This window comes from Nyctibius grandis, chromosome 2 (assembly GCF_013368605.1).
Source record: "Nyctibius grandis isolate bNycGra1 chromosome 2, bNycGra1.pri, whole genome shotgun sequence".
Taxonomy (NCBI): domain Eukaryota; kingdom Metazoa; phylum Chordata; class Aves; order Nyctibiiformes; family Nyctibiidae; genus Nyctibius; species Nyctibius grandis.
The window spans coordinates 111,371,104-111,394,581 of record NC_090659.1 but is presented as its reverse complement, the minus strand read 5'-3'; the positions used below and the strand labels follow the sequence as shown (position 1 = coordinate 111,394,581).

Below are 23,478 nucleotides of genomic sequence, written 5' to 3'. Positions count from 1 at the left end.
CTTGCACCCTGTCATATTGCCCTCATGGCAGGTACTGTGTTGGTTGTAATATCCTGTGAGTATGAAGGCGTGTGATTGTTGGGCTCCTTCAAGCTGTCCGAATAAGACTTCCTCTACTTTCTCGATCAAGGATTCTGTAGCACACACCTACTAAAGCACCACCATTTTGGTCTGTCCTCTGATCTCTGTCTGTAAGCTCTAAGCTGGATTGTAACTTTCCTAGGCAAAGTTCTGTTCACTCCAGCTACTCCTTTGCTTTGACTGCAACTTCTCCTTGCCTTCCTTTCTGGGGGTTTACTTCAGACTAGACAAAAGTAAGGTTTTAGTACAGTAAGATGCTTCTTCCAGATATCTGTTAGGTATGCATGCAGTTACTCTTGGCAAACCAAGTTGCAGGGTCATGACTAAAGTACTTTGTTATAGTAGACTATGACTTTCATCAACTAATAGTGGTTTTTTAGGACTTGGAATTAATTTCATTTTTAATTCCTTAAAATATAACAGAGAAATAAAAATCCTATTTTCATCATTTCTGAGATCTGGCATCACAGAGTATGTGTGATTCTCTAGGACAATAGATTATACTGTCATTTCTGAGGGAACTAACAGAATTAACATTATATTAAGAAGTGAGCTTTTCATGAAAAAAAATACTATTTTAGCTTAATTAAAAGTATTTTTAAACTTGTTTTTCTAAATACAGGTTTATATGTTACACAGATAGATTCTTCTATATTTATACTTTATATGTATTTATCTTTTGGTTTATGTCTTATAAGACATTTAATATAAGAATAAAATTATAGTAAATGTTATAGAAGTTAAAATAATGGTTCAGTGTACTATCATCTTGTAGTGCTTCATAGTCCCTATTAAAGCTGATAAATAAGAAGCTGCTGTTTGCTTCAGTGAAAGAAAAGGAAAAACAAAAGAAAACACTACATCAGTGAACATCTTTCAAGAACAGAAAATAAGTCAAAACCCAGCAGAAACAACTTGACTTCCTGCCTCATTCTGTCTAACAATTAAATAGTACAGTCCTTCTGAACGATAAATACATTTTTTATTATCAAGTTTAATTCTTTGAAGTCAAGTGAAAGAGGAGAGAATTAGTAAGTTGTTCTGTAACATGTCTTGCAAAAAATGCACTGTGAAAAATAACTAAAATTTAGCTAAAATACCTAAAAATACCAGGGGTTTTGTGTGCAGTTTAAGGAACACATGGCAATATCACTGAAGAATTTTAATTTCAGTATTCTTTCTTTATAAATGTATACGTATATTTGATCAGTTTATGTGTGGAGTTACCAGTTGCTAACAGTAAAAGGCAGTTGGACCTAATGAACTGGGAGCTCCCCTTCTTTATGAAAGTTTTGCAGTTATTCTTTTAATTGCTTGCTTTCTTTCTTTAAACTAATAAATATGCATTTAAATAATTTGAGGTAGCATGAATATCTAAGTAAGAGATCTGTGGGAGATCAGAATGAATTGATTATAATTGTCTTGGAGTTTTGATGCCTGGTAGGTACTGTATGTATTTAGTAACATAGTCTGTTTTTTTGTTTCTTTTTTTTAATTACAGATGGAGACTAGTTAAAGGCAGAGCTTGAGTTTTGTGTAGATTTTGTGAAAAAAGAGGCCTTTTAATTAATTCTACACCTCATTAGTTTTTAAATTATAGTTGAACAAAGACAATGACTGTGATAAGAAAAATATGGATTTTATTTGTTCTATATTTGGACATGGGTATTGTTTGTGTTTTGAATGGATCGTGATTAGTAATTGAGTATGCAGAAAAGTATAGTCCATAGATAAATCAGAGAGTATTTGCTATTTTATCACATTTTTGTACTAAAAGAAGTTTGTTTATCCTTCTTCAAGATTTGCATTTGTGTTCTCATCATGCAGGTCATTTCACAGCTTCGGATCCTGAGCAGGTCAGTAACTGCTGGCTGCAAATTTGACAGAGAAATATGGTCTACTGAACTTTCTCCTGTTCTCAACCTATGGAAGAAACTTAATCAGGTGAGAAAGTAGCTAATTTGAAAAGACGACTTTTTCCCAGTAACTATGTTAGAAGTCAGGTCTGAGGAATTATCTTGAATGTTGAAACATAAAAAGTGAAAAAGTAAATTAAATGCATTTGAAGTGGGAAGTACAGTGTTACATGTATGTAATTAGCTATGAAGTGTGTATGTGGGATAACAGGCTATCGCTTTTTTCTCCATGTGGAGGTGAGACCACACTCACAAGACACAAGACTAACATCTTGTATGTGTTTCCAAGAAGAACACTAATATATTTTAGATGTGAATTTAGTCTCTTCATTTCTCTCATATTCACAAGGCAATGTTTTATGATTTTAAATACTAAAATTTTTCCTGTATAATATTGAAACACGATACTAGCTTTAAATTGAGGTTCATTAAAATCCTTGCTACAATGCTTGCAATATCCAATATCACTTCCTTTTTGTTCCTTTGTCATTCTGGGCTGGTTTGTTTTGGTGGGGTTTTTTTACACATGTTGTAAAGCTTGATTTCCAACCATTGAATTCTTATTGTGTGTGTCTGTTTAGCTGCAATGCGTGAATCCTCTTTGAAATGCAGATACTACGCATGCTTGGGAAGGATCCCTGTCACCTCATGCTAGGTGCCTATCTAGACGTTTGGCCGTTATTTTTCTCCTCAGTGATAAGTAACAGATCACAGACATCATGGCCTATAAACATGTCTTGTATACAACAAAATTGGAAAGAGAAAAACCTTTCCCTTACTCAAATAACTATATACAAAGAAGTGACATGAGGTGCATATTAGAATTTGCCATTACATTTTGAAACCTCTCATTAAATTCTCATTTATTCCATGCTAAGTGTATGATACATCATGTTTTTGTCAAAATAATCTTTTGGTACTAAATAACTTCGTGTTGAAATCTGTGGCCTCTGAACATGGACTGCTGTTAACCAGGTCTGTGATCCTGTAAGAAAAAGCAGTATATTTCACTGTGACACCTTCCATTACATCTTACTGACTAGAGTTAAATATGCCTTTAGGCCTGCAAACCTTCGTTGCAAGAGCTCAGATGAAACTGTTGCATATACATATGCAATCAGAAAATTAGATTTTGATTGTAATGTTTGGAAGACTGATAAATGAGGCCATTTTTAAACAGTAAAACAAAACTGCACTACATTAATACTCATTAACAGCACACATTGCTAATGGCTAGTTCTTTATCATTATTAATCATTAGCACTGCAAATTCAAAGCACTTATTCTTTAAAACTTGTGTCATAAGTTAGCTGTGAGTATGCAGTACCATGAAGCTGGAGCCGCATAGTCACCGCTGGTGGCTACGGTCCTTGATGGTCAGTCACCCAGGTGGAGGTAACCAAGCCTGAGAGCTCTTTGACGAGGGAAGCTGGACCTGACACAGGCCTTGTCTTTGTCCCCTACCGTTGCCCTCAAATCTGAGATCTCCTTTCATGTGAGTTTTCAGCTCTTTACCTCTGTTCCTGAACTACGGGTTAAAAGCAAAGACAAGACAACGCAATTAAGCAGGAAAGAAAAACAGTCAAGTGACACAATAAGGTACCTGCCACAGCCTGAAAAATAACCCCACTTAAGCATCACCCAACCCGTAGTTCAGGAACAGAGGTAAAGAGCTGAAAACTCACATGAAAGGAGATCTCAGATTTGAGGGCAACGGTAGGGGACAAAGACAAGGCCTGTGTCAGGTCCAGCTTCCCTTGTCAAAGAGCTCTCAGGCTTCTCCGCACTTCAAGAAAGATGTTGAGGTGTTGGAGCGAGTCCAGAGGAGGGCAACCAAGCTGGTGAAGGGTCTGGAGGGTCTGACCTCCGAGGAACAGCTGAGGGAGCTGGGGTTGTTTAGCCTGGAGAAGAGGAGGCTCCGAGGTGACCTTATTGCAGTCTACAACTACCTGAAGGGAGGTTGTAGTGAAGTGGGAGTCGGCCTCTTCTCCCGGGCAACTAGCGATAGGACAAGAGGACACAGCCTCAAGCTTCGCCAGGGGAGGTTCAGGTTGGACATCAGGAAGAATTTCTTTACAGAAAGGGTTATTAGACATTGGAATGGGCTGCCCAGGGAGGTGGTGGAGTCACCGTCTCTGGATGTGTTTAAGAAAAGACTGGACATGGCACTTAGTGCCATGGTCTAGTTGACAGGGTAGTGCCAGGGCAACGGTTGGACTCGATGATCCCAGAGGTCTCTTCCAACCTGGTTGATTCTGTGATTCTGTAAAAGCAGTCTAGCCAGTTCTTAATGTTGCCCTTCCTCAATGACCAGTAGGTGACCATCAGCTTGTTGTTCATAGTTCTTAGGCCTCTCTTTTCAACCTGTGCCCATACTTTCAAGACCTTTGCTATTATCCCATGCTTCAACTTCACATCATAACAGGAGACACCTACTGCTGAATTCCACATCAAACAGCAAGCTCTCTTAACAAGTTGATAACAACTCTAGAAGGCCAGTACTGGGGCCTTGCACAGTTAGTGTAAGACCTAGTTAATGTGGCCTGTTCAAGAGCAATTTTATTTTTACAGGCCCATTGAGTACAAAAATTTTATATATAGTTTGCTATGCTTACTGTATTATGTTTGCATCCAAAAAAAGCTAGTATTAATTAAATCTTATGGTTAGTGTGCAGTACTTCTATGGATGCAGGAGGCCTCTGGTTTAGCTGCAAAACCAATCTGTTCACTAAGCGTTAGCATCAGCCTGACTGATCTATAATGTCTGGATAATCTCTGGCTAATTCCTTGCCACTGACCATCCTGCCATTCTTCAGTTTCCTCCTGTGAGTTGCGCTGTAGCTTATCTGGTTCAGAGAGCTGAGTGGCTAGTTTCTTTCTGACTTTTGGATTTGTTTATTTGAAAATAGCCATTTTTTACTATACTGTATCTGAGAACTTTCTTTAGAGATGTAAAATGCTCTCTTTGATTGACACTGTCATGATGGCTCAATTTGATTTCCTAGAAATTAGGCTTCTAGCACTATTTGCGAAACCAGCAAATACTCATGGCCTGGCAGATATAACACAGAGAGACCTGTGGTAATGCAGGAGACCTGTGATCTGCTGTAATAGCATCTAGAGGCAGAATGAATCATCTCAAATGTGACTAGATGCCTGCCTGAGTCAAGCCTGTGGTTTCCATCTATTCTACTTAAATTTAAATGTAGGAAAATGAATTATGCAATTTCTATGTTCTTTCCCAATATTTGTAGAGTCACCGTGTGCATCTGTGTTTGACCTACATTTTTACTGCTTATAATATCTTTAAAAAAAAGACTCCTATATTTTCTTGAATTTTCATTAATTTTCTAACATTTTTATACCATTAGCAGCTTAATTTCTTTATCTTTTGAAGATCTCCTTTATAATAGGTTGGCCTCTCTCCTTGTGTAGCATTTTTTGGGGGGACATTTGCTTGAGTGTTTCAAAAAATTTGAATAATGTCCTTTATCAAAATTAGTTTTCGTAGTCTGTTCAACCAGTACTTGCTTTAACCTTTGGAAAAGTCTAGGCATCTTTAAAAATTCCACATACATCGCATACAGTTCTACATTCTAATTCTGTATTGATAGCTCAATGAAGGCACCATGTTTGTTTTCAGAAGTTTTAAATAAAGACCTGGTAATTGGAATGAAGAAAATAGTTGAATTGCTGCTTAAGTTAACAACCGTACATTATTTTATTTATGCATGAATGAGCACAGAACATGAGCTAAAATAATTTCCCAGGTATAACTAAGTAAAATCATAAAAACTGTCTATTCCTGAAGTCTGTAAAAAAATTTTTTCCCCTCAATTTTGGAAGCTTTATGTTTATCTGCAGAGTCATAAAATGGTTGGATTGGAAGGGACCTGTAAAAATATCTAGTCCAACCCTCTGCCATGGACAGGGACATCTTTCACTGGATCAGGTTGCTCAAAGCCCCATTCAGCTTGACCTTGAACAATTCCAGGGATGGGGCATCTACAGCTTCTCTGGAAAACCTGTCACAGTGTCTCACCACCCTCAATGTAAAAAATTTCTTCCTTATATCCAGTCTAAATCTACTCTCTTTCAGTTTAAAACCATTACCCCCAGTCCTATCACTACAGGCCCTGGTAAAAAGTATTTTTCTGTCTCATAAATAAGTCCCCTTTACATATTGAAAGGCTACAATAAGGTCTTCCCAGAGCCTTCTCTTCTCCAGGCTGAACAACCCCAACTTTCTCAGTCTTTCTTTATAGGAGAGATGTTCCAGCTCTCTGATCATTTTTGTGGCCCTCCTCTGGACCATCTGGGATACAGTACTCCAGGTGAGGTTTCACGAGAGCGGAGTAGAGGGGGAGAATCACCTCCCTCAATCTGCTGATTACGCTTCCTTTGATGCATCCCAGGGTATGACTGGCTTTTCTGACCTGGAAGCGCACATTGCCAGCTCGTCCAATTTTTCATCCACCAGTATCCCCACGTCCTTCTCCGCAGGGCTGCTCTCAATCCCTTCATCCCTCGGTCTGTATTGATACTGGGGATTGCCCTGAGCCAGGTGCAGGACCTTTCATTTGGCCGTGTTGAACTTCATGAGGTGATGGTGGTGGTGGTTGTTGGTGGTGTTATTATTATTATCTTTTATCTATTGGATACAGATAGTAGTAAAGTAGAGGCAGATGGGATAGATGCTGACAATACCTTCCATTTTATTTACAAGAAGCAAATATTAGTCTTCTACCTGTCAAATGTACTTGTCACTAAAGGTAGTTGGAAATAATGGTCAAATATCTGTTTCAGGCTACTGAAACTCAGGAAGTGTCCAGTATAGATCTGAATTGAATCTAACTAACTAATCTATTTATAAATTCAAACCTGTTTTTAAAATCAGCTACTTTTTATTCCAGAGGCAACAAACGCTCAGAAGCTTGTTAGTATGTAGACAAAGATTAAGTGTGTTTTGAAACATTTTTATTCCAGTGCTGAGTATGTAAATCAGGGATTAACTCAAAAAGGATTATTTTAGAAATAGCTTGAAAATAGTTATTGCTGATGGTGCTGATGATTCTGAAGCATAGCAAAATTTACCACTTGACATAGGTTTGTCCTGTAGAATTTATACTGGGATAATTGATCATAATCTTTAAGTGTGGACATATTTTTATCTGTACATTCTCAATACTGTATGGCGATCACTTTTGTATTCTGTAATCTAGTGTCCAAGTTTAGATAAAATAATAGACAGCATTTGACTGAGCATTTCTCTGGACTGAAGATCAGTGTTTCATCCTACAAAAATCAGTCTAATTTAGAGTGTATAATATAGCTAAATTGATAGAATGTCTATAGAATTTATGAATTTCAGAAATCAGTGATAAAACAAAAATTTTACCTAATATTGGCCAACATTTCACAAATCTGTAAATGGACTATTTAACTTCTTAGTGATGTGCCCACTGAAGAATTATACCACATTAAAATGTGTAAAATAATATTTGTTTTTCTTCATGAGTTCAAATTGTAATCTCTCATTCAATAGTATTGAGTGCAGCTAACAGAGGCAGCAAATGCACGCAGCACTTGGCACAGCAGTTTGTGCAGAAGAGCTTACGAAGTCCAGCAGCTTTGCTCAGTAAGGGATACACCTTCTCAGCAGTGGTAGTGACATGCCACAGGGCACGATCCCCAGCTGCTGTTGGAGCAGTGGATCCTCTAAGATGAGAACTTTGACTCAGACAGAGCACCAGAAGGAGGATGCAGCTCTGCAGATCTCGAGCTTCAGGGAGTGCCTGATGCCTGTTCCTGAGGCTGAGGCAGCAGGAGGTGGTCTTCTAACCTGCAGGAGATGTGTGCTTGATGAGGATCTGCATCATCAAATTAAGGAGCTGTGAGAGGAGGTCAGCAGACTTTGCAGCATCAGAAATAGATTAGCTGGATCTTTTCTGAGACACTGCAGCTTGAAGAGCCAAGCCCCCAACTTTCCTGAAGGAGGTGCAGGCAGGGTCTGTGTCTGTTGGGATAGGAAGTGAAGACTTACAGGATGGAAAAGGCTGGAAGCTTGTGACTTCTGGCACCAGGAGGAAGGCTTCTGCTCCATCTCAAGATTTGCACTTATAGAACAGATTTGGTGCCCTCATAACTGACAAGAGGCTGGGAGCTCTGTCCAATGAAGCCCCCAAGCCAACTAAACCTGATCCACACAGAAGCACCAGGAGGAAGCGGTAAGGAATAGTAGTGGACAACTCCCTACTGTGGGGAGAGGGATGCTCCCATTTTCTGACCTGATCTGTTGTCTAGGGTGGTTTGCTGCTTGCCAGGGGCTCAGATCTGGACCATTGTAGAAAGACTGCCAAGGCTTGTCTGGTCCTCAGATGCCTTTCCACATAGGCCCCAGTCATACTGCCAGTGGTAACGTGGAGCATATGAAGCATGACTACAAGGGTCTGAGGTGGTGGTTAAGGGCATCGGGGCCTAGGTGGTTTTTCTTCATGATCCTTACAGTGAAGGTGAAGGACATGAGGAGGAGTGGACAGATCCTACAACTGGTTGCACAGCTGGTGTCAGCAACAGGGTTTTGGTTTTTGTGACCATGGGATGCTTTTTGAGGATTGATGGTTGCGTGCTCGAAAGAGAAAGGGTCCACCTGACTAAGTGGGGCCAACAGGCTGGCCAGCTTGGTGAGAAGAGTTTTAAAATAGAAATACCAAGGTAAGGAGAAGATGGCCAAAAATTATGTGAGGAAGTAGTTCACCAGGTTGGCGGCAAAGTATGTCTGTAATCATCACCAACAAAATAAATAAAACAGAGCTGAAAGGGGACCATCCATATGTGTGTCCATATAAACAAGGGAGTGCCTACCTGACAGAATTATGGGGAAAGCTCTCACACCCTTTCTGGGAAATCACCATGATGGGGTGCCTCTCTAATGTGCCTGTACACTAATGGGTGCAGCATGGGTAACAAATAAGAGGAATTAGAGGTTTGCATGCAGTTGCAGATTTATGATCTCCTAGGCATCACAGAGACATGGTGGGATAGCTTGCACATCTGTAGTGCTGCCATGGATAGATACAGCTTCTCTCGGAAGAAAAAGATGGCAATGTGAGGACGGGGAGTTGCCTTTATGTGAGAGACTGGTGGGAATGCATGGAGGTCTACCTAGAGATGTACGGCATGCCAGTTGCAAGTTTGTGAATTAGGATTAGAAGTCAACATGATGGTGGGTGTCTGCTATGGGCCACCACCTGATCAGAAAGAAATAGATGAGACCTTTTTCACACACCTAGAAGAAGCCTCACATTCTCAGAGCTTGGTCTCTGTGGGGGAATTTACCCACCCTGATATCTGCTTGAAGGACAGCATAGCAGGGCATGAGCAATCCAGGAGGTTTCTGTAGTGCATTGATGACAAATTCCTGAGTCAGGTGAAAGAGGAACCAATAAGGAGAAGCACTCTGCGGGACCTCATACTTGCCAAGAATGAAGAACTTGTTGAGAATGTGAAGGGTGGGGGCAACCTTGGTTGCGGTGACCATGAGATGGTGGACCTCAGGATCATGAGAGGAGGGAAACAAGCAAAAAGCAGGATGACAACCCTGGACTTCAGGAAAGTAGACTTTGGCCAATTCAGGGACCTGATTGAAAGAATCCCAGGGGACACTGTCCTGGAGAGCAGTCCTGGAGAGCTGATTGCTTTTGAAGAAATACCTCCTCTAAGCTCAGTGGTCAATCTCAAAATGCAGGAAGTAAGTAATGGCAGCAGGAGGCCTGCATGGATGAGCAAGGAGCTCCTGTCAAAACTCAAATGTGAAAAAGAAGTGAAGAGAAGGAAGCAGGTACAGCTGATGTGGGGGTAATACAGAGACACTGAGCATGCAGGGATGGGGTTAGGGAAGCCAGAGCATACCTGGAGTTGAATCTGGTGAGGGATGTGGAGGGCTGTACTGGTGTACTGGGTCTGGCTGGGATGGAATTAACTTTCCTCATAGTAGTGGATATAGTGCTGTGCTTTGCATTTGTGGCTAGAACTGTGCTGATAAGACATCAGTGTTTTGGCTGTTACTGAGCAGTGCTCACACAGCATCAAGGCTGTCTCCCCAACCTCTCATTCCCTGCAAAAGCCGGTAGACTGGGGGTGGGCAAGAGGTTGGGAGGAGACATAGCTGGGACAGCTGACCCCAACTGACCAAGGGGGATATTCCATACCATAAGATATCATGCTCAGCAATAAAAGCTAAGAGAAAGGAGGAGGAGGGGGGGCATTCATTATTAAGGCGCTTGTCTTCCGAAGCAACCACTATGTGTAGAGGCCCTGCTTCCCAGGAAGTGGTTGGGCATCGCCTGCTGATAGAAGTAGAAAATAAATCTCCTTTGGTTTTGCTTTGCTTCCTCATGCAGCCTTTGTTTTTCTGTTTTTCATTACATTTTCTTTGTCTTGACCAACAACATTTTTCATCTTATTTTCTCCCCCTGTCCTGCTGAGGAGGGGAGTGGTAGGGTCCCTTGGTGGGCACCTGGCAAGGTGCCAAGGTTAACCTAACCACAGCCAGATATGGCTGGGATAGAGTTAACTTTCCAGCCTGTAACTTAGCAGAAGGTGCTGTTAACCCATTAGAAGGGCAACAAAAAAAGTTTTTACAGGTAAATCAGCAACAAAATGAAGATTAGGAAAAGTGTAGGCCCACTACTGAATGGGAATGAGAACTTGGCCACAAAGAACAAGGAGAAGGCTGAAGTACTAAATGTCTTCTTTGCCTCTGTTTACTGGTAAGTCTGGCCTTCAACAATCCCAAGTCCCCAAAAGCAGTGGGAAAGTACAGAGCAAGGAAGATTTACCCTTGTTGGAAGAGGATCAGATTAGGAAATATTTAAACAAAGAATATAAACAAATCCACACGCCCTCATGGGATGCACCCATGAATGCTGAGGGAGCTGGCTGCTGCCTTTGTGAGGCTACTCTCAATTATCTTTGAAAGATCAGTGTGATTGGGGGAGATTCCTGAAGACCAGGAGAAATCAAATGTCACTCATTTCTTTAAGGACAAAAAGGAGGCTCCAGAGAATGATAGGTCAGTTAGCCTCACCTGGGAAGGTGATTGAGCAAATAATCCTGGAAATTATTTCCAAGGATTTTCAGGGATCGTTAAGATGATTAGAGGACAAGAGCATCTGTCATATGAGGAGAGGATGAGAGAACAGGGACTGTTCAGCTGATGAAGAGAAGGCTTAGGGATATCTTATCAGTGTATGTCAGCTGAGGGAAAGGAGTAAAGGAGACAGAGCCAGGCTTTTCTCAGTGGTGTCCTGTGACAGGACGAGAGGCCATGGGCACAAACTAAAATACAGGAAATGCCATTTAAATATAAGACAAAACTTTTTTGCTGTGAGGGTGGTCAAACACTGGAAAAGGTTGCCCAGAGAGGCTGTGGAGTCTCCATCCTTGGAGATATTGAAAACCTGAGTGGATACAGTTCTGGGCAACTTGCTGTAGCTTTGAGCATGACGTTGGACTAGGCAATCTTCAGAGGTTCCTTCCAACCTCAACTGTTTTGTGATTCTGTGAATAGTAGTCCTTTGTGCTCATTTTTCAGAGCTGTCACAGTCTTTGTGGCCAAACAGCAAAAATGGCAGATATACATTGGAAATTTTAGCTTTTTCATTTTAGGCATTTTGAAGTGGGAAATAGTTCTTGTATGTTAATATATTAATGAGGACTTATATGTTGTTATTATATGTTTTAGAAATATTCTGGAAATTTGCAGGACTCATTTTGCCTCTCAGTGGCATGTATTTTGCAAAGCCCTGTTAGATGTTACTACTGATTATTCAGACATGCTGAAATTTTTGAGCTGGGAAGTTTCTAAAAACCATGACCACCACGAAAGTTGAATTTTGAATCAACAGCAGAACTAGTGGAGGGATATGAGTTTGTTTGTAGTTATACTGGAGTTTGAAAAAGCTTGAGTTTAGGAAGGTAACGAAGAAAAGCTCTGGAGCAGCTTAGGTGAAACTATATGAAGGCTTATATTGTACTGAGATAGTAATGAGTACAGAAGTGAAAGAGTGAAAATGATCAAAGTCTCAAAATACACCTACTTTAATATTGGGAGCATAATATAGTATTTAATGTTAAAGATTAGAACCTATCTTCAGTTTCTTCCCGTTAGGAAAAGCACTCAGTACTTCAGCAGTTCTTCATCTTAATTCCCAAGCAGGTCATGAGGATATTTTTAAAGCTGATCTGAGTTATATACATAATGGATTTTAAGAGAATGTAATAGAACATTAAATGTATAAGCTGATATCAGTATTCATGTTTAATTTTCCTATAAAAATGACAGATGGGTTGTTTTAACAAATTCTCAGGAGAAAGCGTTAAAGGGTGATGAAATGAATATGCAATTCATAGGAGACTGTTATGTAAAGGACAGTACTGAAGAACTTAGAGGCCTTCTCTTTCAGAAAGTTTTTCATGAATTATGACAGTATGTGTGAAAGACTGAGCAAAGCCTGCAAGTTGCAATATCTTTTTCTTCCTTTTTTGTGCATTTAAATGCTCCAATAAGAAATTCTTGACTAGCTTGTGCTAGTTTTACATTACGTTTTATATATACTTAACAAACTATGGTATCAGAAAAATTGAAGCAAAACTGGTACTGTTATTTCAGGATGCATGCAAAACACAAAACATAACATTTCTAAATACTGTGTGTTTCTTACACTTTGAACAGTAAGTAACTGTTGTATACCTTTTTAGTAATGAGTCAATGTGAGAGCAGCAGTACCTGTCTGAGTCAGAGTTACTCAGGATTTACACATAATATTAACCAGTCATAAACCGAAGTATCAGTATGACTCTTTCACTTAGCTTTTCTCATATTTTTGCTTGGTAGTTGAGTGCAGTATGAGCTTGAAATGAAAAAACGTGAAAGTTCTGACAAACTTACAGTGCCTAGAGATGATTATGGAGGCAGACATCCTGTGTGTTCTGGAAAGCAAGATGCCCTTGTGAAGTTTATTCAGAAGTTTATTTAATCTCAAAAAAAAGTCAAAACTAATTGTTATTTTAAGAAGAGATACTTCAGAGAAAGTAAAATCTGATTTCACCTTTAATAAATTACTAGAAATTGAAATAGCAAAACATTTTTTTCCCAAAGGCTTAAGGTTTTCTTTTTACATTTGTGCCCTGTAGAATTTTCTAATAAAGGTTTAAATTCCGTAACTGGAATTCAGTGCAGCATCTTGTCACATGTCAGGTTGGCAGTTTCAGAACACATGCTAAAATATATTTATGTAATAAGCTGCATATGAATTAAGATTTTCAAAATGATACCATCTCTTGAAATTATTGAATAAATTTGGATTTTCAGTGGCTGTAATGGAATGGAAGTAAGTAATAAAAATGTCAATGTGAGAGCAGCAGTACCTCTCAGAGTCTGAGTTACTCATGATTTACACATACTATTGTATTTATTTTGTATTTATTATTTTTTTTGTATTTAGTTTGTTTCCAGGTTGAACGAGTCTTATCAAAGAAAGAGCTGTATCTGGCAGCATGGTTTATAGTACCCAATACAGTCTTGTTATTCTGAGTACACTACTGCTTTTTATACTGACACATTAACACAAATACTAAAAGCAGTGATTCAGCTAAGTGAAGATTTTTCAGACATTCCAGTACTTTTCGAGTAATTGGGTAGACAGAGTTGTCTCAGAAGGGTGGTGCCTTTATTGAACATCTCACAGACAATACTGAAAGTATCATAGTTTTACTCCAGTGCCAGAAAAGGGGGGATATCTGAATTACTTCAGTGCTAACAAGGTCATATGAAGTATTACGTATTAAACAAATAATGCATTGTGTAACGTAATAATTTCCCTAAGTTTATTAACTGGACATCATGTGTTCTCTTTTTAGAATTCTAACCTGATTCATCAGAAGGTGTCTCCTCCTGTGGAGCAACAAGGCTCTCCAGTCTTATCATTCATTACTTTGGAACAATTCAATGCCGTTCGCCTAGTGCAAAGTGTCCATCACTCACTTGCTTCCTTAAGTAAAGTCATCAGAGGTACCTCATTACTGAGTTCTGAAGTACAAAGACTAGCAAGCGCTCTGCTAAATCAGAAGGTAAGTCATTTTGTCATGAATTTACATTATAAGCAATGAAAAAAAACAAGGAAACAGAACAAAATTCTGATACATATTTTCATGTCACCATTTGCTCTTAAGTTCCTTTATTGATAAAGACTCTAAAATGTAGTTTTTTTATTGATAGTGACTCTAAAACAGAACCATGTTTTTTATGTAATGAAAACCCAGAAAAATGTTGCTTCAAGTACTTGCAGAAGCTTCTGACTATATTATACTTTTATCAAACTTTCTCTTAAAGACAAATCCGATAAGATTAGAAGTTGTGGAATACTATTTCCATTTCAAATACCAAATCGTGCTAGATAAGTCAAATATATTAGCCAGTAGAACATGTAAATCTGTCCCTTTTCTTCATTTTTACAGTTTCTTGAAATTTAAGTTTTACTGCAGTTGTAATCACTATTCGCTCTCAGCATTTATTCAGTATGCATTATTGCCATATCACACCAGACAAGCTGTACCTGTCATATCAACCTATCATCTCACCCTATATTCTTGATATACAAGAAAAGCAACCAAAATTTGTACATGTACTTTCTCAGTGTTTTATGGCATCAGACTGGCTATGTTTATCAACTGGTACAATTAGTGACTGAAAATTTACATGCTCTGTCATTAATAGCTAGGTAATTGGATTCCAAAGAGAGTCAAACATTGACATGAAGGTCTGTGGTTTTGTTTCACCTGTAGCAATTGATAAATTGTGTTGATGCTGATGCATGGATACTGAGATTGGCCCTACAATGCGCAATAATTCCTGTTAACATTTTGTTTGTCTTCATGTGAGGAACAAGTATTGTTAAAAAGATTGTTATGCATTTATTGATATATCAAATTTCTAATTAAAACAATAATTAAATTCTTTGTCTTTTCAGATTCATAAGACAGCATTTGTTAGCAAAATTGCAGTACAATTAGAATAAATTAACATTCTCATGTTAGCAATATGCCTTTTTAAACGCATTTTGACTATGTGGTAGAAATTGGTGCTAAGTACAAGTCATAGTGAATGCAAATGATACATGTAATGGCCATTTTTTAGTATTTATAGCTATATTTCTTGTTACTGAACAAGAGAGTATGGTTTGCTTGTGTGCTTAAGCTGCACTCTTAAACTGGAAGTAGCAAGAGCTGTGAAGCTGATCACTGTCACAAAAATGTACTTAAAGATACTATGCATTTTTAGCTCTCACAAACGTCAGTTCAGTGCTTCCTGATGTATTGAAAAAAGTGTTTCTGGCATTTCATCTGCTTACTTACCCACTTGCCTTGACACAGATCACTTTATTGGATTGTGACCATAAAGCAATCTTTTCAGCAGACCTCCAGAGATGCTAATGCCATGCTCTTGGCATGGCAGCTAAACCTCACTATATTTATCATCTTAAAGTGATTTGTTCCATGTATTTTCTATACACTGTTCTTGTTTAGTTTAGTGTGGTCACGCGTTATGTAACAAAGGACTATTTTTAAAAACTTCTATTTTAAAAGCACCAAGGTTGTAGTTCTTTTAAGATTATAGCACCTGAAGAAGCTGCTAGATTACCAATAGAAATATGAAACTCAATAAATCTATGACTTCTGATGGTTTCAGCAATGTGCCTTATTTGAGCAAAATTTATATGTTGGTGTACATCTGAAATATGCTTCCATAATAACAACTATATATATAATTGTTATATACGTAAGTAATATATTAGCAACATTGGGCGAATGCCTTCTAAATGATAGATTGGTGAGCTGCCTGTAAATGCATATCTAGCAAAAGAGTCTGCAAAAATGCAAGGATAATAGCTTCAAATACAAAAAGATTTCAAAAAATCATAATTATGCAAAAAAGCATGCAGATAACTGTGCTTCATTAATTGTCTTGTATGTATTCTAGTTTATTCAATTCATTATTAGTTAGTATCCCCGGATCCAGATATTTTCTGGTTTTTATCTATAAAAGGTATATGTGGAGTATTTACTTTGAAAGATACTTTTTCTTACGAACTTCTGTGATCAGATTTTGAAAATCTGTTCAGCACATATGCTATTAGATTGTGAACTGCCTTGAAAATGCAACTGTAAATGTTAAACAGTATAAAATGTTTATTCTGCTCAGTATCTTCAGTACTGTGCAGTATTCCCCAGGTAATGATTTATACCAATTCCCTTTCACTTGAGAACAATCTTGCAGAGTCCATTTCAGTGTGCTTTACAGATTCCTGTGGACTAGGTACAATTAATGTTTTTATCCTTATTTTATAAGGAGGAAATCTAACAGAGGATATTTTAAGCCTTTCTTTTTAAAGTCAATGAGAAATTTGTATGGGGAGGTCTTGCAGGATTTTATTCTCAGGTGTTGTTCTACAAACACTTCAAGATGATGAGAAAATAATCATGCAGAGAAATGTATCAGACTCACTTCACCACAGAGCCACACAATCACATCTTCAAGTCCTAGGAGGCAGCAGCAAAGGAGTGGGAATTTGTGGCTGCAGTTGAAAGATGGCATTGTGGCTTTCCAAGAAAGAATCAACTTAGGCCTTTTTGAAGTGTTTGTCGAACCTACTGATGTTTCCTCATTGAATAGCAGAGGTTCTTGTAAGTTCTTCATCAGCACTGTATCTCTATGGGCCACATAAATAATTAGCAGGAATATGACCTTCCTATTAGTGGTTGTATTCTTTGATCATTATATTACTTGTATTGTCTTTTTCTTTGTAGATATATTTGATCTCGAGATTATCACATTTCATTCATTTCATTCAAATTGCTATCTTAAAATGTAATGATGATGGTTTTGAAATGGATGCTTTTGGTAACTATATTTTTATTTCAGTGTCCCGTCACATGGCAAAGCAAGTGGGAAGGTCCGGAAGATCCTTTACAATATCTTAGAAGTCTTGTAGCTCGAGCACTTGCTATACAGGTAATTTTAAAGAGTCATTTTACCTCAGCATGCTGGTGTTCAGTGACACAGTGTATTGTGTGAATTGCACTACAGTAGGCCTTTCCAAACTCAAGTCTCAAAGAGTTTTAGATGTGTGAAAAGGCACGTAAAAATTTAAAGATAGATGAGAAACCTGAAGACAGCAGACTGAGCAATTTGAAGTCAGTAACTTTAAAAACAGTGATGGTGGAAGTTACTTCACGATAGATTTACATCTTAGATTTTAGTCATTAGTCTTTCTGATGAACTGTGGGGAAGAAAGATGAATCTTCACATCTAAGTCAAGACACACTCTTTAATCTGGTAGAGAGATACATATAAAGAGATAAAGTGAAGCAATTCTCATAGAGATAATGTAGAAATTCATAGAAGACCAGTCTTTGAATCAAATAAAACATCTGCGTTCTCCAGTTTTACAAGGGGCTATAATAGAAGGTGTGGAGTCTGACAAGAGCTCTGTCAATCTACAGTCTGACAGTGAAGAAGATAATTTTTAGTTAAGGTAAATCTAGCTATACTTTGTTTGACAGAAGAGGTATATTTAAGATAATAGGCAGACAAATAAAAAAAGTCATTTGTCTGAATTAATTAGTATTTAAGGAAACAGATTTCATCATGTTGGATGCATAGAGAGGAAACCACGAGAGCCTTCCAGAGAGGAAGGTTCCGTTAGGAGGGACAGATCTTGTGTTACCTCCAGGCAATAAACAGAAAGCTGCTGCTTTGGACCTTGATTAACACAGTCTTGTCCAGTGGGATATGAAGAAGATTTCTGTGAACATATAGCATTTACTGTCATATTCAGAAGGAAGATTTGAGTGACACGTGATTTCTAGGCATTACTTTTTCTAAAGAAACTATCAAATGGATGTTTCCAAAGTATTAATAATATTCTTGTTAAGAAACCATTTTTTTTTGCTAATGCTTAATTTTTCTTTATCCTTTCCTTCACAAAAAGACTCAAATTATAAACAATAAAGTGTAAATATATATAGCAACAAGTGATAATGCATGTTCAGATGTTATATAGATGTCATATAACTAGAGTCAAACTTATTCCCTTCTGTCTTTTGACTGACTGTTATAGTCATTATTATTAAAAAAAGCATCATTTGTGGCTTAGCCAGCAGTGTTTGTAATCTTAAAGAGTACCTTGCAGTTTGCAACTGTTACCTTTATTTGGTTGTGACTAAACTGCATGCCATTTTCTTTACTTAGACAATTTTTTTTTTAATGGAAGCCTGAGACCAGAGTTCAAGCTTCTGTGTGGAATGCACCTCCCATACAAAGTGGAGATAATGTGGCAGAGTGTAACAGGATGAAATTATTGTTACCAGTAATAGGTGATTTTCAACCAAGTATATTCAAAAAGTTTTTATTTCCATATATTGCTCCAGTCAACTATTGACAAATCTGCTGCATTATATTACCATGATAGTAATCTTCCTTTCTCATTGTTCAAACTGCTGACAAAACTGTACATTTGAATTACTCATTTTTATGGAAGTTATTATGAAGAAGTAATTTACAATTTTAAATGCTTATTTACTGTGAGACGGACAAATTATTAAGGCAGAGCTTTTCAGTAGATATTTAACTGTACCCATAAGCAGTAAATTGTGTTAGTTTTTTTGTTAGTGACAATAGAAAGTAGTGACAGATAAAAAAAATATAAAAAAGTATAAGAACCAGTATCTGGTTATGTCAAATACGTAATACAGTTGTATTTGAAGCAATCCTTAAGAATACATTATCAGTCTATTTTGCTTCTGAAGCTTCTCGTCAGATCACATCTGAAATACAATTTCTATGTTTTTGGTTTTGTATGTATTTTACCAGAAAAATGGTGTTTATTTCTAATTATGCATTTCAGTTGCATCATCTTTTTCTTTAAATGTGATTGCACTTCATGTTTGTGCATATTATACCAAGATTTTGATTAGCCTTGATCATCTCTTAATTAACTTTCCTTTTTTTGTGATTTTTCATTATTGATTTTATAAATGTAATTTATCATTAGTTAATTCTAGATTTAGTATTCAGAAATTCAGTAAAGGCTTCAATAAAGATTTTCTCATAACTCTGAAAATCACCTTCAGATTTATATTTTAATAAAAGCCATATTTTGGATTGGTTTGGTTTTATATGACCAACTCCGTCTCATGTTTTTTTGGTACTTAGTCATACCTCCCTCTGGTTCGTTCACTATAAGATACTGACTTCTACCTTCATCATTTGAGACAGGTTTGATTTAGGTATTTTTCAAGAGGAAAATAGGAGACATTGAAACATCAAAGTTGTACTGAAAGATTGCATCTACTAAGGATGCAGTAAGTCTCTTCTTGGGTTACTAGTTAAAGGCTGCCTTGTCAAGATGTTTGTTGCTGGTACAGAAAATAGTAAAGTGACTGCTTTGTTACAACATGTAATGGGGATGGGGAGGAACCCAAAGTACAGGCCAGATGGTAGAATAATTACAGCAGAATTTATAGAAGTGTAAAGGTGTTCTGAGAGCATTACACAACAACAGACAGAAAAACAACAGGTGTTGCATTTCTCAGGTCTGAATTCACTCAATAAAAGCAAAATAAAAACAGGAAATCTGCCTACTTAAAGTGTGAACAAGTCAGTATATGCAAAATGCAATAGAGCCATGTTTTGCTGTTATGTTGTGGTGATAGAGCTGATGGAAATATGTGATTTCTTCCCAGGTGGAAGTCCTGATATTTGGATGTTAGCTTTTGCTAACATCAACATTTAATTTAAATTAAAATGAAAATTCTGTGTGTTGAACATTCTTCTAAGATGAAGAGTTCTGAATACTTCCAGTTAGCAATGCTGACATTGAACTTTGCAATGTCATGTTTCAGCTTGTCTGTCTACAGTGATTTATTTGCTATAAACATTAAGATATGAAGCTTATGAATCATCACAGATCTTTGTGCTGGTTGTCGTTCTTGGTCCTTACACTCCCAGTTTTCTCATGGTGGCATCTTAAATGTGTTCTGTGGTTTCCCTCTCTCGTGGTTCATGATTATAGTTCAGCAATAATGTACTTCAGTGTATAATGGAATTTAAGTCCATCCCAGTCTGTAGATAACTGTCTTCTCATGGCCATGGATACCAGCAGGAAAGAAAGAAGAGACCCAGAACTACAGCTATTAAGAGGCAAAACAGCAGCCCAGGCAAATATCAGATGAATATCAACATTGAAAAAATCTTTCAGGTCAACAAATTGGAACTTTTTGTTTCCACAAGAACTAAATAAAAAGCTTAATTTCACTTCTAAAAAAAAATCCTCTTATTCCAAGAAGACCTTATGTTTTAAATGAAAATATTTATTTCATTCTTTTGGACTGAGCTGCTTTTAAGTCATCTGTAAAAACACTTCTTCCTTTGGATGGCTTTTTGGTCAGACAGCTGCTAAAAGGCTTACAGCGTACACTGAAAATGAAGACTGTTTGACCTCAGAATCATAAAGACTACTTTCAGAGTTCTAATCAAGGTGATGTTTATGAATACTGAAAGTTTTCATTTGTGTCAGTTATGAAAGTTTTTGTTGAAAATGTGTGTTTATGAAGTACTCCTGTTTCATATTTTATCAAGAGACTTGTATGTATCTCTCTGGGATGCTGTTTTCTCTTGTCCCCTCCCATCCTGAATGAATCTAGGGGAGTAATATTTAATTTCACTACCAGTTTGAAACCCTACTATAAATTTTTACTATTTTATTACTCTTTTACTATTTGAGGTAGAATAACTGTTTCTGTTTCGGAACCCATCCTATCCCCAGAAAGGTAGGTTGGACACCCAAGATATATGAGGTTCGAACTCTTGGAAATTGTCTGCCGAAGCTACTAGAAAACCTTCTGGGAATAGGAGACACAGGATTCTTCCTTCACATCCAAGGCATCGAGGCAAAGAGGTTCAGTTTTCATTCACTGATAACAGGCAGAACGTCTGCTCTTAGAAAGCAAAGGAAGACAAGTCCTCTCAATTTTCACTGGGTTAAAGAACTCTGAGGACCAGCCTGTAAGTCAGTCTTAATGCAACAGTAGATGATATGCACATAAAATGTGAGAAATAGACACTGAGCATGAATCCCAAAATAGGCACGCACACACTCTGTACAGACACAGCCACCCACATACAGGCTAACAGAGTACGACAGTACGTTTACAGGCAGCTGCACAAACACCGACAGCACGAATAGCCCTATCCTGTTTCTGTGCTTCACTGCTCAAGGAAAACACCCTTCACAAGTCTCGCTGATTTTTGGTGTCTCCACTGTCTTGCTTCCAATCCCTCAGTCTGCAGCACGCAGCTCTCAGACCTCTCATCCTTCTGCTGGCTGGTACTGCTAGAAGTTTGCTAGTGGATTCCCTTCCGCCGCATAGAGAACAAAAAATAACTACAAATAGAGCTTAAGAGGAGGATAGGACAGACTCTGGTGATCTGAGATATGAGGACATAACCCGGCCTGGCAATATGAGGACATAACCCGGTAGATAGATGATGGTAAAGCTGTGGATGTGGTCTATCTCGATTTCAGTAAAGCGTTTGACACTGTCTCCCACAGCATCCTCGCAGCTAAACTGAGGAAGTGTGGTCTGGATGATCGGGTAGTGAGGTGGATTGTGAACTGGCTGAAGGAAAGAAGCCAGAGAGTGGTGGTCAATGGGACAGAGTCCAGTTGGAGGCCTGTGTCTAGCGGAGTCCCTCAAGGGTCGGTACTGGGACCAGTTCTATTCAATATATTCAGTAGTGACTTGGATGAGGGAATAGAGTGCACTGTCAGCAAGTTCGCTGATGACACCAAACTGGGAGGAGCAGCTGACACACCAGAAGGCTGCACAGCCATTCAGAGGGACCTGGACAGGCTGGAGAGTTGGGCGGGGAGAAACTTAATGAAATATAACAAGGGCAAGTGTAGAGTCCTGCATCTGGGCAAGAACAACCCTATGTACCAGTACAAGTTGGGGGCAGACCTGTTAGAGAGCAGCGTAGAGGAAAGGGACCTAGGGGTCCTAGTGGACAGCAGGATGACCATGAGCCAGCAGTGTGCCCTTGTGGCCAAGAAGGCCAATGGCATCCTGGGGTGTATTAGAAGGGGTGTGGTTAGCAGGTCAAGAGAGGTTCTCTTCCCCCTCTACTCTGCCCTGGTGAGGCCGCATCTGGAATATTGTGTCCAGTTCTGGGCCCCTCAGTTCAAGAAGGACAGGGAACTGCTAGAGAGAGTCCAGCGCAGAGCCAAGAAGATGATTAAGGGAGTGGAACATCTCCCTTCTGAGGAGAGGCTGAGGGAGCTGGGTCTCTTTAGCTTAGAGAAGAGGAGACTGAGGGGTGACCTCATTCATGTTTATAAATATGTAAAGGGCAAGTGTCATGAGGATGGAGCCAGGCTCTTCTCAGTGACATCCCTTGACAGGACAAGGGGCAATGGGTGCAAGCTGGAACACAGGAGGTTCCGCATAAATATGAGGAAAAACTTCTTTACGGTGAGGGTGACCGAACACTGGAACAGGCTGCCCAGAGAGTTTGTGGAGTCTCCTTCTCTGGAGACATTCAAAACCCGCCTGGACGCGTTCCTGTGTGATATGGTCTAGGCAATCCTGCTCCGTCAGGGGGATTGGACTAGATGATCTTTCGAGGTCCCTTCCAATCCCTAACATTCTGTGATTCTGTAATTCTGTGATCAGGTGCAAGGTTTGCGAAAGTGTACTGACCAGCAGCCTCCCTACGTGTGACCTGCCTTTTTATACCTCTCTCTCTCTGTTTCCCCATTCTTGTTCATCCCCCATCCACCTTTCCTCAACTTTGGTCCTTTCCCTAAATATCCCATAATAAATCCCAGAATTGTCATGTTCAGTCCCCAAATTCACCCACTTGGGCACTCCATAATCAGGCCTATACCCCTTTAAGTAATCCCACTTAGTTTGCATAGCATTTCAGAGTTTTTTCTAATAGCTTGCCGTAGCAGATTTTGCAGCAGGGACAATAGCTTAATGGTTTGTCTTTTATGGTCTTAGGAGTAGCTGATTCAGATGGATTAGGTTGGCTGCGTTCACCACCTTGTCATTGTTCCTCTCATCACTCACTCTCTATTTGAACAGCTGTTACCTAGGTATCTGTACAGTGCAGAATACTTCAGATTTAGTAATCTAATACTAAAGCACAAAAATTCATAGAAATATTGTGTTTTAAATACACCCATTCCATTATTTGAATTCAAATTTCCACCTTATTCTGAAGAATTAGCGTTTTTCTGTTGCTTTTCTTGGCTTCTCCTCTTCAGTTGTCGTGAGTATCAAAACAAAAATGCATCTGCAGCCTAACATTATATGCTAAGAAACTGATCCTTAATTGGCTCCCATAGCTCTCATCATG

At 38.6% G+C, this 23,478-nt stretch overlaps 1 protein-coding gene across 1 annotated transcript in view; it reads left to right on the top strand.

Moving 5' to 3' along the window:
- Positions 1-23,478, top strand: part of DYNC2H1 (dynein cytoplasmic 2 heavy chain 1) — a 193,292-nt gene that overhangs the window by 137,817 nt on the left and 31,997 nt on the right. The window contains exons 83-85 of the mRNA XM_068417541.1: positions 1,909-2,025; positions 13,920-14,129; positions 16,981-17,070. Coding sequence (XP_068273642.1) covers positions 1,909-2,025; positions 13,920-14,129; positions 16,981-17,070 — 417 coding nt within the window. The remainder of the gene's footprint in view (positions 1-1,908; positions 2,026-13,919; positions 14,130-16,980; positions 17,071-23,478) is intronic.